Source organism: Barbus barbus, assembly GCF_936440315.1.
Source record: "Barbus barbus genome assembly, chromosome: 5".
In the NCBI taxonomy this organism is placed as follows: Eukaryota; Metazoa; Chordata; class Actinopteri; order Cypriniformes; family Cyprinidae; genus Barbus; species Barbus barbus.
The window spans coordinates 1,680,322-1,699,474 of record NC_136733.1 but is presented as its reverse complement, the minus strand read 5'-3'; the positions used below and the strand labels follow the sequence as shown (position 1 = coordinate 1,699,474).

General features: G+C 34.8%; 1 protein-coding gene across 3 annotated transcripts in view; it reads left to right on the top strand.

The window, feature by feature from the left end:
- Positions 1-19,153, top strand: part of LOC306870376 (phosphatidylinositol-3,5-bisphosphate 3-phosphatase MTMR4-like) — a 72,061-nt gene that overhangs the window by 9,463 nt on the left and 43,445 nt on the right. For all 3 annotated transcript variants that reach the window (XM_079417607.1, XM_079417606.1, XM_079417608.1), the window contains exon 2: positions 237-342. In XM_079417607.1, the coding sequence (XP_079273733.1) occupies positions 340-342 (3 nt within the window). In that variant the 5' untranslated portion in view covers positions 237-339. The remainder of the gene's footprint in view (positions 1-236; positions 343-19,153) is intronic.

The following is a 19,153-nucleotide window of genomic DNA, read 5'->3' as shown; positions in this document are numbered from 1 at the left end:
TTATTTTTTTGAAAAATTAATTCTCTTATTCAGCAAGGATGTGTTTAATTTAAAAAAGGGGAGGATAAAGACTTATTGTTACTATTTTTAATAGACTTCTGTTCTTTTTGACATTTTAATTAGTTTCCCATCCGACCTCACTGATGCTTATTTGTTGAATGGTTTAAGTTTAGTGAACAGTTGTCATCAGTATATTTTGACATTGGCTGATTTCTTATGTTTTTTTTTTTTTGCAGATTGTGTGTCTCGTGAGCTGTCACTGAGTTGCGAGACCCGTCGCGGTGAGGAGAGCCGGCGGAGCTGTAGCCGAGACTAAATCAAAGCACATCTGCTGAGAAAATGGTGAGTCTGGGGCGAGTTAGAGTGTGTCTCAGTGCAATAACTTGCTTTTTCTTTTGAACTGGGTGTAGAAATATGACATTTTAGAACTGTGTTTGTGAGATTCAGGCAACTTTTTACTGTGCTTTTGCTGACTGAGGGTCACCTGAGGATAACCAACGGTTTATTTGGTTAGATACATTTTGTGTGCTTCAAATCTAATAATCCACCCTGAGTGTACGGCGTGTGTTCAGCGCTGTGGTCTCTTTGGCTCAGTGCATGCTAAAGAAATGCCCTCCGGCTGGAAGAGCAAGCCAAGACGACATCTATCACCTTTATGAAACAATCCTTTCATTATTGGCAGATCAGAGACTGATGCGTGTCTGTCTTTAGATTGCATGTTCATGCTTCATGTGTTTGTTATGACCCCTGTGTTATTAACCGTCATGATGGTTTGCATTCCGCTCTCTTCCTGTTTTTCGCTTTCTGCTTGGAGTTTTATTGGAAACCTTTTTGCTGCAAAATTCCAGTTTGAGGTTAATTATCTGACCTGCTGAACAAAGGTTATTTGAGTCTCTGAAGCCGACTTTTTACTGCAGTTCCCCAAATGTTTAGGCTTAATGAACAATCTCTAACTAAGTGTCAGCATTAGAGGAATCTAGACCATGTTTTTGCTGTAGTTTTAGTATGTTTTAACAGTTCTGTCTTGTAGTTAGTGCATGTTTTGTGTGCTGCTTCATTCACACTTTAAAGACACACAGAGTAGGGCTGCACAATTAATCGAATTTCTAATCCCGATTACGATTATGGATGCCACGATTACGTTATCTTTCAAAGCCGCGATTACAAAAATAAATGATTCTGTGTGCTTGAGGTGTTTGCAGCGCAGGGTTTAACAAACTCAAACACCCTGGATAAAAGACATTTTGTCGAACTGATAGTCGTCACGCTGTTGTGCATGATAGATATGTTAAACGCCAAACGTGTCAAAAGCGGAACAAAATAGCGGTACTTAGGCTACTTTTTTACCATGGTAATGAAGTGTTGTACTTTTGGTTATGTATAAAAGATGAGGCTGTTACAGTTTTCACAATGGTACTGTCAAATATACATCTGCATCCCAACTCAAGCTCCTGCTACTCTGATCTCAAGCTCCTGTTCTAATGTGCATTTCTAAGAGACAAATCTTGTAATATTACATGTTCGGTGCTACCAAATCAGTTGCTGCTGCTGCTGCCGCTGCTCTCAAATGTTAGTCTGGAGCCCTGATAATATAAATTGTGCTGTAATTTGAAATTTCGTCTGTTTAACTGTAAATGAAATACACAGCTTTAGTAGACCATTTTTTCTTTTAGTTTTAGTATAACATTATTATACCATGCATAATTTTACCTTTTTTTGTTTAAAGAAGAAACCAAACCAAAGTATAATTGACATTTGAGGCTCAATGCTATAGAAAAGTTTTTTTAATATAAAAAATATGGCATGCAGCTTCTAAACAATGGCATAAATCTGTTCAAAATAATCGTTATAATAATAATCGCAATTACAGTCTCAAGGGAATAATCGACAATTATGATTTTGGTCATAATCGTGCAGCCGTAACACAGAGTGTGAGAGCAGCGGAGTTTGAAACCGTGGGTTTTCCATGATGATGTGTCGCTCTGAGCGAATGAACACGTCCCTCGACACTCATTAAACACTTAGCGCTCTCTGTAAACAAAGCACAGCCTGTGCCTCGTCCTCCTCAAGACCGTTCATAAACCTCATAAGAGTAAATCAGCCACTGCTGGGGCAGTTCTGCTCTGCGGCCCGTCCAACAACTGCTCAGAAACCCTTCCCAGAAACCATCTTATCTCATTTACACTAAACCAGAACCGGAGCTCTGCAGGCGCTCTTTTCCTGCTTTCTGCCGGTCCTTAAAGAGTCTTAAATTTGCTCATACGAAGATCATGCGAAGTCTTAAATAGTGTTACAATAGTGTCTCATTTTGTTGTTATTGGTATTTTGGTTCCTATATTTCTCTCATCTTTTGAGTGAGCAGCTGGAAATAGTAAAGCATAAATATTTCATAATAAAAGTCCCAGTGTATTTAATTTATTTATATATATATTTTTGTTATTATATTCTGTAGTGGCATATGTGTACAGTAAAAGGTCTTTAAAGTCTTACAATAGTTTTCAGAAGCTCTGCAGAAGTGCTGTGATGAGTAATTGGTGTGTGTTTGGATGGGAACTGATGGCCAGTGTTCTGGTCGAGTGGACGCTGTCAATGCTTCTCACTGGCCCGTTGCGGCCGCGGCTCATATTGTGTAGCGTCTTTAATTGTCTGGGGAGCAAAGTGGCTGGAAAATTTTCCTGTGTTCTGAATGTGATCATTTAGGTTCTTTTTCTTCTTGGTTGTTCTCTTGAGACTCCATTTGGTAAAGCAACTTCTGTTTTTGTTGTAAAAGCGTTTCTACAGTCTTCTGAGAGTATTCTGTTGAGGAAATTGATTGTAGAAATTGTGGTTTGCTTGTTTCCATTCTTATCCGTTCAGAGTATGAGTTGATATGTGACCCTGGACCACAAATCCAGTCATAAGGGTCCATTTTTTTTAAATTAAGATTTATACATCATCTGAAAGCTAAATACGTTTTCCATTGATGTATGGTTTGTTAGGATTGGACAATATTTGGCTGAGATACAACTATTTGAAAATCTGGAATCTGAGGGTGCAAAAAAATCTAAATATTGAGAAAATCTCCTTTAAAGTTCTAATGAAGTCCTTAGCAACGTATATTACAAAAAATTAAGTTATATAAAAAATAAAGTTTTGATATATTTAAGGTAGGAAATTTACAAAATATCTTCATGGAGCATGATCTTTACTTAATATTCTAATGATTTTTGGCATAAAAGAAAAAATGATAATTTTGACCCTTATTGTTGGCTATTGCTACACACATACCCGTGCTACTTATAATAATAATAATAATAATAATAATAATAATAATAATAATTCCTTACATTTTATATAGCGCCTTTCTAAGCACTCAGAGCACTTTACATTGTGAGGGGGGTCTCCTCATCCACCACCAGTGAGCAGAATCCACCTGGATGATGTGACGACAGCCATATTGCACCAGAACTTATGACTGCTTTTGTGCTCCAGGGTCACATATAATAATCAGTATTGTGGCATTTTCGTATTGTTCTTAATTATGATTTGCCCCCTTTCAGTGTGAGTTTGAATTGAATTGGTCATGACGCACTGGAAGTTGAATAGTAATTTGAATTGGATTGACAGGAAGATGATTTTATTAACTAGGCCAACACGATTACCAAAGTTGTTCTGTTTTGTTTTCTGTCTTGTAAACCTGGTCATCTTTTTTGGCTCTTTTTTTTTTTTTTGGACTTTAAAGATATATACAATACACATCAGTTATTTTTGTCTTAATGATTTTTATTATTATTACTACTATAATTTTTTAATAATATTTTAAGATTTTCACTCCATTATTTTAAATATTAGTATTTATTGTTTAGTATCTTCTGTTCTGTTGTAAAGTATATTTATTTGTAAAGCATATATGGTGACATCTTATTGGTTAATCATTTATAAAAATAAAATTTAGTGTTAACAGCTACACTTACAGCAGTAATATGAATTTTATAGAATTTTTAATTTGAAATTAATTCTGCATATTTGAATTATAATTCTGCATCTTTTTCCAAAGTCATTTCAAGTTCAGTTGAGATTTGGAAAAAGGCCTCCTTCAGTGCCGTTCAGATCAGTTGTGAGAGGTGAGTTTTCCAGCAGGTGTGTCTCTACATTCGTTCACACACCCAGAAAACAATCGACTTGCACAGTCTGTTCCTGTTCGGTCATATTTCGTTCCCTTTAACTCACAGATGACAATGAGAATCTTTTTACCTGGTTTTTGTCTGTGAATAATGGGCCGTATGAAGGTGGGGCTGGACACCGTCCCGCATGATGTCAGGCTCTGAGCTCACCTGTATCCATCCTGCATATAAAAACATCTGCAGGTTCAGTTTCAGTGCTAAAATATGGGCTGAGCTGTTTTATGGCTCAAGGAGCTTCAGGTAAACACTTGAAGACGCGTTACAGTGAAATCAGGAAATTTAGGTCTACATGAATCGTTCGTTAAATAGCCAACAATGAAAGTTTCCAAGAAAGCATTGCAAGAGGTATATATTTACTATTTCTTTATAAAAACAAAAAATAAATTTGATTTGTTTTTATATTTTCTATATTTGTTTACATTTTGTATAATTCAAGTTCATAAGTTCATTTAGAACATAAGTTCTATAAATTAAATAAATGTAGTTTATGTATGCAAATATAAATGTTATGTTAACATCTCAAATTCGTAATGAGAATAATTTAAATATCTGCATGCTGTTTTCAACAAAAAAAAGCATTAAGATCTTCCTGCGGTTTTCTGCCAAATAAAATCTAAGAAAAAGCAACAACTCCATCAACATTCATAAATGTTAGTATTGTAGTTTTACTGTTGTTCTATAAAATAAAACAAATAAGAGAATAATAATGATAATAATAATTACCCTACAACAGCTCTATACATTTATCATAACATTCACACATGTTCGATCTGTAATATATTAATGTGTTAAAAGAAGTCTCTTTTATTTGTACAGTAAAAAATACATGCCTGATTCAAGAAGGGGGTCTCAAAAATGGCCAAAAGATATTATTTTAGTAGCTTATTAATTTTAAGTTAAATTGTGCATTGTTGGTATAATGTCTGATAGAATGTTAAAAAAAATGTTTAGTGCTAAGTAAATATATATAAATAGTTGTTTTGTAATTGTTTTTTTATTATTTGAAAAGCAGGGCAAAACAGTATAAACCCATTTTGGCTATTTAATTTATGCAATGGTGAAAAAAATGGCAAAATAGGCCTACATGGGGGAAAAAATGCGAAAAACCGTATTCGGCCTTCGGCCCAGTGTTTCATTTTGTTCCGCATCGGCCAATAATTTTCATTTCGGTGCATCCCTATATAGAATGGAAATTTCTCTACATATAGTTGTTTGTTTCTCTCTTTCTGCTCACGTAGAGTCATTAAGTACAGTAATTATCTGGTGCTTGTCTACTTAATTTATCATTATGTATTACCCAGTGTTGGACATGACTCGGTGTTTAATGTTGTATATTGATGAATGGTTACTGTAGACTAATGTGTTCTGATGGCTCATGTAGTTAAACCGAGTGAGTTGTTTGTGGTGTTGTTGTAGGTTTTCCTTCTTTATGGCCCTGTGTCATGCATTTGTGTGACGTGCACAGCTGGTTATAGGGGAGCGACGTGTGTGTTGTGCTGAAGGGGAAGTTACAGGGGAAGTCTGTAGAAAGGTGTCTTTCTTTCCTAAAAATAGGTGTCTTGGTGTCATAAGGCCACGTCTGCAGTGAATCACAGTCCATCAGCTCCAGCAGTGTTCTCTCTGAACGCACACTTCTAAAGGTGCAACCACAATTTCCCAAAAAAAAAAAAAAGGTCTGTCTATCTATACACACATGAAATAGAAAATATTTAATAGTACTATTAAATTATAAAATTTTGCATAATTTATTATATTATTAATGTGTATATGTAAATGTATGTGTAAACATTTAATTAAAGACTGTGTACACTTTTGACATTGTATTAAAAAGGTCATAAATTGATAAATCAAAATTGCCTTGATCTTTTTATATCTAAGGGGTCATACTAAAAAAACATCCTGTAAGTTTCAGAACTCAAAACTTTCTTGTTAATCTAAAAACAGCTTCTATTGAAGGCAAGCTTTTGGAATGCGTCACTTATGATGTCATAGTGCGATGAAAGCCCGCCTCTGCAGAATCAGGTTAACGCCTATTTCCACATCACTGCCTCTATAGCCCGCCCACTGATTTGTGCATGTAGTAGGTAAATAAAGAGAGAGGCGAACACAGGTTTACCCCGCAATCAAACAATAAAGATGACTCCAAGAATAACAAGACGCTGTGCAGGGCCAAATTATGAAAAAACACAATCTTTGCATTGCCTTCCTTCCTTGCCTTGGATGAACTTTATTTTTAATAAGTTCCAGATCGCGTCAGTAAGAACCTGGCCATTTGTTCGCTTAATTTGACCACAGACTTGCTTTTAAACAAGACACAATTCGACACAGGATTTTCAGAAAGATTGAACTTTATTGTGCCATCCCAAAGAGACACAAAATCACTTTCACAGACTTTTACATGAACTGTTCCCTCCTGGTGGAATGACCTGCACAACTCAATCCCAGCAGCTGAGTCCTTGGCCATCTTCAGGGATCGGCTAAAAACACATCGCTTCCATCTTTATTTGACCCTCTAACTCTAGCTCTCTCTATTCTAATTCTATTCTTTAAAAAAAAACAAGAAAAAACTAACACTAGCGTTTCTAATGTTTTTGTATTCTATCTATTTGTTTTCTTTTTATTTATTATACAATTATCAAAAGCAAAAAAAATAGGCCTCTAACACTAGCTTGCTCTATTCTTTTTCTGTTCTGTTTTCTTTTTATTTATTACATAATTTAAAAAAACAAACAAACCTTGCTACGTGTGCTGCTTTAAGCTAACTGAGACTTGTTATAGCACTTGCATATCATTGCTCTTTTGTTGGTTTTGATTGCTTCTATTGTCCTCATTTGTAAGTCGCTTTGGATAAAAGCATCTGCTAAATGACTAAATGTAAATGAAACATTATAAAAGAGAAGAGAGCAAGACCTCAGAGAATAGAATGAAATAAAAAAGGCAGTTCATGACCTCTTTAAATTTAAATATTTGTATTTGATTTATGAAAGATTTTGTCGTATATGATATTTAATTTATAAAAGATAGTGTACAGTTTTAAAATGACATTAAATGTGTATTTTTTATTTTTGTTAAAGTTGTTATTTAATGCATTTATTTAAAAAATTAATATTTTATTTGACATGTTGCACAGTTAGATACTGATGGTGCTTCTGTATGAGGAGAGAGAGAGAGTCGTGACTTTAGATAAAGAGCTTAAATCCTTCATTGGGTCTCTTCCTCACTGTCTGTTACGACTCATGGCAGGAGAGTTTCCCCGTGTTCGGGAGACGGTCACACCTTCACGTTCTGTCAGATAGAAATGCAGTGGCTGTGTCTGGACAGGGCTGTATTCGTTACATTTACATCGGCTGCTGTTTTGACATGCATGCGTGAAACAGTATGACTAGACTATAACAAAAACATTTATTTTCTGAACTCTGTGATCTGAGTTCAGAAAATAAATATGCATTTGTTGTAGTCTAGGAAGCATTTCTTATATTTATGAATTAAAACAATATTCATAAGACTTTTTGCTTTAATATTTAAATGAAAGAAAGAAAAAGACGAAAAAAAATATTTTTTAAAAATAACTATTTTATATAGCAACTTTAAAGCAAGATTTCTTAAGATAACAGAGAACAATAATAGAATAAAATTAAAGTAAAATCAAGCCTTATCCAAAAATATATATAAAAAAGGCTGTGTAGAACAATTGAGCTGACCTGAGTTTTGCTTTACGTATTTCTTTAGTTCATGAATTAAAACAATATTCCCAAGAGAACTTTTGCACAAATGTGTTTTTTTTTAAAAAATAACTGTTTTATGTGATATTTTATTTTACATTGAGCAAGCTTCTCAATAAAAATCAACTAAAAGCTGTCCTTAAAATGTAAATATAAAAATCTCAAATATATTTGCAGAACTATTTGAACTTTGTGACCTCAGTTCAGAAAATCAAGAGAATTATAAAACAAAACGAATAAAATCAAGTAAAAGATAACCTAAAAATCTATATGAAGTTTAAAAGTGGGAAATTGGTTTAAAATGTACACTTTTGCTGACTTTAAGATGGAACAATGGTAGAAAAACCATGTGGATGAAAGTGTGAATTTAAAATTTTCAGTATGTGAAGACAGAAGGTTGGGGGGGTGAGGTGGACATGAAATGTTGTGCATGCTAGGAATGACATCACGGTGGGGTATAGCGGCACATCGTGGCACGTTCTTCACGCTCCTAGCGCTGTGGAGTCTCTCCTAGAGACAGACGGCGAGGCACAGCATGTCCTTTAGTGCAGACAGCAATGCATGCTGGGAAACTGCAGAGCGAGTGTCTCTCAGCGAGTTACAATGGAGCCGGGGAGGGAGGGAGGAGATGCTGAAGAATGCTGTGTCACTGGAGCCGCTGCAGATCCTCTCTCTCTCTGTGTCTCTCTCTCTCTCTCTCTCTCTGTGTGTCAGTGTCTCTCGCCCGTCGTGACTGAAGCGCGATGATGCATCCCCCCCCCCGCAGCCATGCAGCAGCGCTTCAGCAGACAGAACTCATAAAAACAGTGTTCATAAAAAATAATGCATAAATATTGGTACAAAATTTTGTAGCAGATAAATATAAATACATGCATTATATATATTAAAAACTAATATTTATTTATTTATTAGTTTTTAAAGTTTTAGACATTTTGTTGTTTTTTTTATGTAATTTTAGTAGGCTAGTTTTGTAGTTTTATTTTTTATTTTGTTCGTTTTTATTTTTAGATTATTTCTTGATTTTATTTTAATTAAATGTTATTTAATATATTAAGACATATGAGTCAGTCCTATTTTAGTATCATTAAGATAATATTCCAGTTTGTATTAATATTTTGCATCAGATTTTTTTTTTTTATATTTTGATTTCATTTAAATTTTTATTTAAAGTTTTAGTTATTTTGTTGCTTTTTGTCCTGTTTAATAGGCTACAACATTTTAGTTTGTTTTATTTATTTTAGTGCATCAAGGTAAACCAAATTAAAATAAGAAAGGTTGCTTTGGCAAATAGCTGAAAAATTAATTTTTTTAAATAAAATGTTTATTTCAGTTAGCATTTATTTTATTCTATTATGGTTTTAATTTTAGCTAACTATAATAACCCTGTTCTTCATTGTGGCTCGTTCGTTCATCGTTATGTGCAGCTGGTGATCCTGATGCAGTAGTTGTCCTTTATTTCCCGTCTCAGTCATTTCAGAGCAGAAATGGTCTGGGTGTTTCTGTGCTCATGGACGCAGTGATATGTGCAGCGCTGGCGTCTTGCTGAGGTTGCAGGCTGGCACACATGAGATCTCGGTGAAGGGTGAACGCAAGAATAACGAGAGAGAGAGAGAGAGAGAGAGAGAGAGCGTGCATGTGAGGGGATGCAGTGCACGAGGGTGGAGCTTAGCATCAGGCAATACCCCGTCTAATTCTCTCTCTCTCTCCATCTCTGATCTCTGTGTGCTGATGCCGGTGAACCTGTCTGTCCTGTCCCGCTTTCTCCAGCCACTCCGTCTTTGTTCTGGAATATTCGGAGCGACAGGGAGCGCAGGGAATTGTGCGTCAGATCGGTGTGTGTGTGTGTGAGGAGGTGAAACACAGGATGGTTTTACCGGCTGGTTTTGCGGCGGTTCTCATCCAAGTGCGTGTCTCCCGGGCAACAGCGCCATGAGCCGGACCAACCGCACCTCCTGCTCAATGCTCAACTGCTTCGTAAGTGTGTGTGTGTGTGAGAACGCTGCAGCTGTGGGCTAAGTAACTGAGTCCACGTGACCGTACAGATGTGTGTGTGAGAGAATTACAGAAGTGTTGTTTCTACAGAGAAAGCGAGAGTGAGGAGGGTGATGGTGTTTGTCATAAAGACAGCAGCAGCGGTGAATATATGAGCAAACGGCGGGAAAGAAGTTCAGAAGAGTGTCAGATTAGGAATATTTTGTGGTCTTTAGGTTTTATTTTTTAATAGATTGTCTCTATTCTGAAAGTTTGAAATCTTTGTATGACGATATCAAAAAGTCATTATTATTTAGTATTATATTATAATGCAATATTAATAATAATAATTTATTATTATTATTATGTAGCATAATATACAAAATACAAACAGTAAATGATAAATTTAAATATTTTATTATAGTGGTATAATATACTCATTATTATTGTTATTATAGTAGAATAATATTTTGGTAAATAATAATAATACTAATGAATATATGGAAAATATTGTATAATTGTTACAATCATTATTATGTTACATTATAATAGTATGAAATTATGCTAAATTACAATAACAACAACGATAATAATAATTAATATTATAATTTATATAGCTTAAGATACAAAATAATAATAAAAACGAAGGATACTGAAATAGAAAATAAAAAAATGATCAAATGTTATAACATAAATTATTAATTGTATATAATAATAGTATAATATGCATACAATTATGATATTATATTATTGTTGATAATAGTATTACTATTATTGTTATTATTATTACTACTGTGACATATTTGACCTATTATGTAATAAGTGTGATGAAATGTGATATTGTTAATAATTTTTATTATTTGTTATTAGTAAAATATTATTGTTAATAATAATAAAAATAAAGTATAAGTATAATAAAAAATTATAATATTATTGTTATTTATTATGTAGTATAATAATGGCAGTGTTAATAATAATAATAATAATAATAATAATAATAAAAATGGGATATTGTATTAGTTTTTGGTTTGTTTCCCATATTTCTGTGAGGTTTACAGTTGTTTTCTGTGTGTCTGTTGTTGTGATCTCTTCAGTTTGATAGCACATGGCTGTAGTGTAGTGTGTGGCCTCTAGCGTAGGGATGTAAGGTGGATGTGAACGGCAGTCTCAGCTGCTCACTCAGCACTTCTGATGGTAATGAGGATGTGCTTGGATGAGTGATTAGTGTTTATAGTCAGAAGGTGTTGATGGTGACCTTGTTATTGTCTGATTGGTCTAGCAAGAATACATTTTCGTAAAGGATTGTGGGTAGTTGATGTCATGCATTAGTGTGGCACTTTTCCAATTTATGGATAGTAGTGATTGACCGATATGGATTTTTTATAACCGATACGATGCCAGTTATTTGCATGTTTATGTGCCTGATAACCGATATGTGGAACCGATTTTTTTTTTTTAACTGTTATAATTCTGTTTTTGACCCAATGATTACAACACCACTGAACTGAACAAACCATTTTATTTAGAATAATCACTCCCTCCTTGCATACAAAGCGACAATAAAAACATTTTATTTAGGCTATAAAAAGCATCAGCAGCAACACTAATATTAACAAGCAAAATAAATGTAGAATGTCTAATGTTTTCAAATGGAGAAAATAAATAGTCATCAACTTTGCAGAAATGTAATGCTTCATTTTAAAGTAGGTTTATAAGCAGTTTAATAGGCTAAAGAGTGAAGAATCATTATCTTGATAATGCTAATTAACTGAATAATATATATAACAAACAAAACATTGTATTTTATTGCATTTCTCAACTGGTATGTTATATCAGAATTATTAACAATGTTTTTGTCATTCTAGATTATGACATGCCTGCTGCCCGCTGTATTTATTTAGATGTTTATTAGCGAAATAATGATTATATAGTATATGTTAATATAATTTAGGCTGTTTTAAACTAGTGAATCTTGTTACATGTGGTGGCTATGCTGGAGCACTTCCTGAGCATCAACCCGCTGAGTGAACAGCAATATAAAAGCGTCTAATGTTGAGCATATATAGACAGCAGAGAGAGAATTAAATTCAGCGCTGTTATTTCCAACATGCGCTCATTAATGGCTGTATTATTTAATTGCGTCTTTATTGGGACAATAAAAAAAAATAAACAAAAATCTGACTTTATGCAGGGCTTCCTTAAGAGCAATTACTTGACAAACCAATAATAAAAAAAAAAAAAGTAATTATAGATTTTGAAAATGTATTTCTAGGTTAAACTGTTTTTCTAGGTAAAGTTTTTATTAATATTGAGAGTGTCGACAAAGCGGGACGTGTCCCAAACTGTACCGGACTGTTGTTTGGTCCAAAACAATTAATTAACTGGAATATGTAAAAATATGTAGGCACTTCCGCAGGTATTTAGTAAATAAAGCATCCTATTCGTCAGATTTCCAGGAAAAATACTGATTCTAAATAAACCATTATAAAATGCTGTATCAATAAAAACAACAAACAACTATAAAAGTAATGTGTTGGGTTTTTAATACGTGAAGCATTTCATGTTAAATTCCAGAAACAATAACAATTATAAAATATTGTAGTGTTATAATATAAAAATAGCATAACTGTTCAAATATGTATGATGGATATTTAGCATATAAAACATTTACAATGGTTTTTTTTTGTCCCATTTCTAGCAACAACTACTATATTACAAAATAACTATAAAAATAACAAAAATAATGGTGGATTTTTAGTATGTAAAGCATTTCATTTGTCAAAATTCCAGCATAAATTACTTAGGAAATTGTATTTTGTAGTTATAAACAACAACAACAACAAAAAAATAACATAACTACAGTGGGGGGGGGGGGGGGAAATATTTGATCCCCTGCTGATTTTGTACACTGTAAAAAAAAAATTTAAATTTTAAAGCAACCAGCTTTTTGAACTTATTTTTGTAGGAGATTCTCAGCTTTTTGTTGTATAAACTTAAAACAAGTTGAGAACTCAAATCTGCTGAAGTTTGTTGCCTTAATTTTAAGTTGGCTCAACTTTTCTTTTTTTTTTTTTTACAGTGCACTGACAAAGAAATGATCGGTCTATAATTTTAATGGTAGGTTTATTTGAACAGTGAGACACAGAATAACAACAAAAAAGTCCAGAAAAACGCATTTAAAAAAGTTATACATTTGATTTGCATTTTAATGAGTGAAATAAGTATTTGATCCCCAATCAATCAGCAAGATGTTCCTCCTGAGATGTGTGCAAACCTGGTGACCAACTACAAGAAACATCTGACCTCTGTGATTGCCAACAAGGGTTTTGACACCAAGCACTAAGTCATGTTTTGCGAAGGGGTCAAATAATTATTTCACTCATTAAAATGGAAATTAATTTCTATCTTTTTTTAAATACGTTTTTCTGGATTTTTTTGTTGTTATTCTGTCTCTCTCTGTTCAAATAAACCATTAAAATTATAGACTGATCATTTATTTGTCAGTGGGCAAACGTATAAATCAGCAGGGGATCACATAATTTTTTCCCTCACTGTATACATATACCTCACAGTATGTAAAGCATTTAGTCAATTTTCCAGTAAATATAAAAATAACATTATTATAAATATAAGACGCTATGAGATTTACAGTTGCTGAATCACTCATGCGTGAGGGAAGATATTTGTCATATCTCATACACCTGCATTAGACTGAAGCGTGTTTGTATTTGCTCCTGCTGTGAGTGTTTTGTTCTCAGTGAGAGCAGTGAAAGGCTCTTATTGAATGAAGAATGATTTTTCCGTGCAGTGACGTGATCTCTGTATCTGATGAAGCAGTAATATGAGCTGTGTTGTTGATGTGCGTGTTTTGCATGCTGGAGTGATATGTGGAGAGCTCTGTGTGTCGTGAGTGTGTGCGAGCGCACAGCTGTGACGTCTCATCGCTCTCTCGCCGCTGTAAAGCCCACGGCAGATGGAGAGTCGTGATAAACACACCTGCTTTCTGAAAGAAATCATTTCAATGTCACTCACAGGTTGTCTCTCATGCATAACTCTCAACTAGAACACATTCATAATTATCAATGTAAACTCATCAATTGTACATACTATTTACTGAGTTAGGTTTGTATACACTTGTGTGTTTAGTGAGTTAATAAACAACTTCTGTGGAAATTACAGAACATGTCTGTTGTTTATTTTTATATGCATTTTATAGATTTTATATTGTGTTATTAATGCGCATTGTCCCTGATTAAAAAAATGAAATGAAATGAAAAATGTCTGCACTTGTTTGACTTGCGTGCCTGACGCTGAAGTGAAGCTGGAGCGCGCGTCTGAAACGTCTCAGGATTGATGTGATCGTAAAGATGTTCTGCGACTTAATAAATGCACTTCTTGTCAAGAAAAAAGACAGAAGCAGCAGTTATGAATGAGCCCCTGCATTATATATATATGGGGTGGTGATGGCGCAGTGGATAAGACACATGCCTTTGGTGTGAGAGACCCGGGTTGAATCCACTGTGAGACACCAATGTGTCCCTGAGCAAGACACTTAACCCCTAGTTGCTCCAGAGGCGTGCGACCTCTGACATATATAGCAATTGTAAGTCGCTTTGGATAAAAGCGTCACAAAAAAAAAAAAAAAAAAATATATATATAAGATGCTTTGTAAATGATTAAATGGATTTAATAATCACAGTAAACATTTATTCCAGCAGGTAATATAGTAGAGTAGTCTAATGCAGGCTGATAATGGACGCCTAATGGAACTAAACCGATGTGCTTTGATAGGTTTGTGAATATATCGGCATGTATTGTTGAAGGACGCTGCAGGATCTCCTGAGGGTCTGTGATGAAGGGTGTCGTAGATTCGGCCCATCTGTGGATGCGTGTGATGCTGAGATCTCGTGTGGATCGTGTTTGATTTGCGATGAGCTGATGTTCATCATGATGCACGAGCGCTCCACATACGGCCGTGTTTCACGCGTGTTCTCGTCAGCGCTGGCCTCTGGTGATCTTTTCAAGTATTCCTGCTCCTGAAATATTCAGTAGCAGCGAGAGAGAGAGAGAGAGAGAGAGCGACTTCCATCCCACTGAAGCATTTCTTCATCTCTCTTCCTCCTCATGCGTCTGTTCTCCTCTCTGAGCTTTCGTAGCTTGTTTCTCGGCTGATTTAGGCGGCTTTACTTACCGATGCGTTAATTTCGCCAAGCGAAAGTTTTATAAACTACTACATATGTTTGAATAAATCTGTCATGAAGACACATTTTTATTACAGACGCTGTTTAAATGTTCATATTTCAACAACAAATTGGAGTAGAAAGAAACATAATTATATTAAAAAGTTACGTGTGATTTAAATTAGAGGTCGATCGATATGTGTTTTTCAGGGCCAAAACTGATTATTACTGACCAAATTAAGAATAATAAGGGTAAACTGCTTGAAGAAACTGACTTCTAACGCTCTGATTATTGGTACTTGTAAAATTTGTGTAGATTTGTACAAAAAGTTTAATTGTAGGCAGACTCTGTTTAGATCCACTGCATTCTATTATAATCTCTCTCTACCTCCTGTTCTTAAAGATGGCATTTTTAACAGTGGTATGATCATGGCATTCAGGCTTTATGAGGGGGACACACTTATGTCTTTTGAACAATTACAACATAAATACTTTCTCCCTTCTAGATTTTTCTTTAAGTACCTACAGGTTAGACATTTATATTCAGGTGGTCGTTTATCGAACCTTCCTCTTTCTCCTCTCAAAGCCATCCTGTTTGATAAAAGAGATCCTAAGTGTTTTATCGCATTTATCTATGGCAAGAGACTCCAGGCGATGACTGGTGCTGTTTGCAATGCTAAATCTAAATGGGAAAAAGACCTGGAGTATTTATTTACTGATGATGAGTGGGAAACGATATGAGAGAGAGCTCAGACTTTGTCTTTTAACAGCCATCATAAAGTAATTCAATCTAATGTAATACATAGGGTTTATTATACTCCAGCCAGACTAAATACTTTTAAAAGTACTTAGAGCTTTGCCCTAGATGTGATGTGGACAGAGGGACTCTCTTACATTGTTTACTTGCTGCACTATGGGATGGAAATTTAGGGTTGTTGGGGTATGTCGTAGGGTTATATGGGGAGGATCTGTTCAGGCTAATTTGTATTTTATACAGAATAACAAGGGCTCTGACAAAAATTGCCTTCCCTAGTGTTGGTTGCACTTCTTACTCTTGTCTTCCCCCATGCATCCATCTTCAATAAGGATAATATATAAAGAGAGAGTTAAAAGTGGGGCCACTTTATGCTTCATGATTAAGCCTATGAATACTGTACTACAGCTAAACAGCTTGGGGAAATGAAAGTATTTGGCTTCAAATATTTACATGATAGAAATGTATGTGTAATAGCATAACCTCTCATAATTCTTCATTAATTATTTTCTGATGACTAAATCATAACCTACAAGAGGTGACTATTCAATTCATCTAATGCACATCAATTGATTAATTTAAAAAGCACAATGTATATAATAATTGTAAATTATTTAATTGTCTTCGTAGCTCCATTGTAGAAGTTGCGAAGAAGACCGCAACTATTTTAATGAAACTATAACACTAATAGCCTGTTATAGGCACACTTGGTTCAATAGCCTATTGAAATATCCCAATTTCTGTCATCCTAATCTTGGCCTATGTGACAATTTCCATTAGTTTTAATTTACAGAGCAGTGCAAATGAAGGCATAAATCAAATGAGTTAAACACATTTTTTTGGCAAACAAATGGGTTTACAATTAAAATTAAAACATGGCAGAAATAGCGTATTGTGTGATTTTTATTTATTTTTTTTTTTTTTATTATTTTAAACAAAAGTTGTAATTGTTGTAGTAGTATTAGTAGATAAACCAAACTTTTATTTTGACGGGTAGCCATGAGGACCTCTTAAGTTTCTGTAGCCCATGTGTGATATGACGATCGTTTTACTCAAATGAAACGGTCAAATGCTGATGAAGTAGCTCTCAGAGCAGTTCTGGGGATGTTGTTCATGTATTTATGTCCTCATTTAGTGAGACGGCAGATGCTGAAAACACAGCGAGCGTCGTGCACTTCAGTGTGTGTGTGTGTGGTGTAATCAAAACCACGGGTCTGGGGGGATCATGTGACGCTTTCATGAGCCAAGTCGCACATTAGCTGAGCTCTGTATATATTACCATCTTTTACTGTTCGTTGTCTTTTTTTACATTTGGGGCAGTTTTTTAGTTTGTCGCTGGTCTGGAGATGTCACACAGTCGGAAACTCACTTATCTCTCACCATCATCCTCGCCAATTAAGAAGAAAACAAAACCAACAGCCGCGGCGGGCCAAGCCGACATTGAAGACACCATGGCGATCACTATAAAGCGTTTTAGGACATTTTGAAGGCTAAACAGAGACACACAGAACATGCAGAATTAATATTTAAATTTGTCTTTTTGCGGCTTAATGTTTACACAGAGTCCATATCGCTAGTCGATTTAAGTGTTCTGACCTACTTTTGATTACTTCATCCACACTTTGACAAATTCCGTGACGCTGCGTTATACAGTAAATTTCATTTATATGAATGGATTCCGCGATTCCCCCTGCGTTTCCCCCATCGCGGAAACCATAAATAGATAATATTGAGGTGTTTTGCAACTTCTGTGTAGGGATTGTGATTTATTGCAACTTGAGCAACATCTGCTGCTGCCTTTGAGAGACAACTGATGTTTGATGAAGCAGCACCAGTTAGCAAGCGCTTTCGGTGTGAGAGTGCCTTTAGTCTTCCACGTTGATTGGTCGGACTCCTGACTCCCAACAAATCGGATGAGCGGTGGGCGGAGACTGCTCTAGGCCACAGAGTGGTGAGTTCCGAGAGGCTGCATCAGAGCCAAATAGCGCGTTTCAAAATTAAATAATTTTATCAGAGCATCGGTTTTGAAAATTACCGATAATCATAAAAATGCTTAATATCAGCGTCGTTAATCGGTCAGGCCGATAATCGGTCGAACCCTAATTTAAATGTTCATGGACAACCCATGGTGCTGCCTGTTGCACCCATTATGGATCTTTTTGTACTTCCCGTCCCATCTGAAGAAAATTAATTTATTGAAATTAATTAATCAGTCAAATAAAATTAAACTGACAGGCATCCCCATCATAAACTCTCCTGATTTAAGTTTGCACTATTCAATAATCTGTTAACCCAAACGAAAAAAGATGACTTTTTCTCCATTTTTATGTGTATGAATATGAGGGAAGAGTAAACCGGAGACTGAATTCCTGCGGTATCCATGGAAACGAGATGAATGCATGTCTGGAAGAGTCTGGATGTGTTTTAATCTGAGTCGCTGTAATAATCTCTAGTCAATCTAACTCATGCACTTCCTGCTGGATTACAGTAGATGATGATTGTTTTAAGAAATTAAACCAATAGCTGTGCTGTCCCAAAAGCTCTTTGAATGATTTAATTCATGTTCCTGTCCTCCCGTGGCCGACCTGTAGCACAAATAGAGATCTAGAGCTCGAGAGTATATGATGGGATATGACAGAAAATAACCAAGTGATAAAAAGCACCAGTCGTGTTTTAGTATTATTTATATACTGTTGTTTTTCTTAATATTTTGAATTGGCTTTTATTTTTATAATTTCCCAAATTATATTTATTTTCGTCATTCACATTTTAATTTATTTGCTATATATAAGTATTTTAATTTTTCATTATTTTTTTCATCTAATATTTATTATATTTCAGCTTTATTTCAATTAACAAATCTAATTGTTTTATTATTTTTATGTATTTTTTATTTCTATTTTAATTTTAATAATTTTGTGTGCTTTTGTCATTTCTGTTGTTTTTCTATATATATATATATATATATATATATATATATATATAATTTTTAAGTTTCTAGTTTAGCTATAGTATATTTCTCATGGTTTATTTAAAAACGAAGCCATTGTGGGTGAATTTGATGCTGGCAGCGTTACTGTGGAGCGTGTTGTTAATGCATTAGCGAGTGCAGACTCAGTGCTTGGTCTTGTTACTCTATTTCGAGCGCATGCTGTTCTCTCACCAGTAACAAACAAATGAGGGAAAGCGTGGGATAGAGGGGAGGGAATTGAGCATGACGAGGCAAAAACCGCTGCATCCTCAATCACCGTGTTCCCAGAGACTCCACGCCTGCGACAGGACATTTTTCGTGCCGCTGTCTTGAATGACAAGATAATTGGTCTGAGGGTCAACTGACCTCAGCTGAAGATTCATTAAGCATGT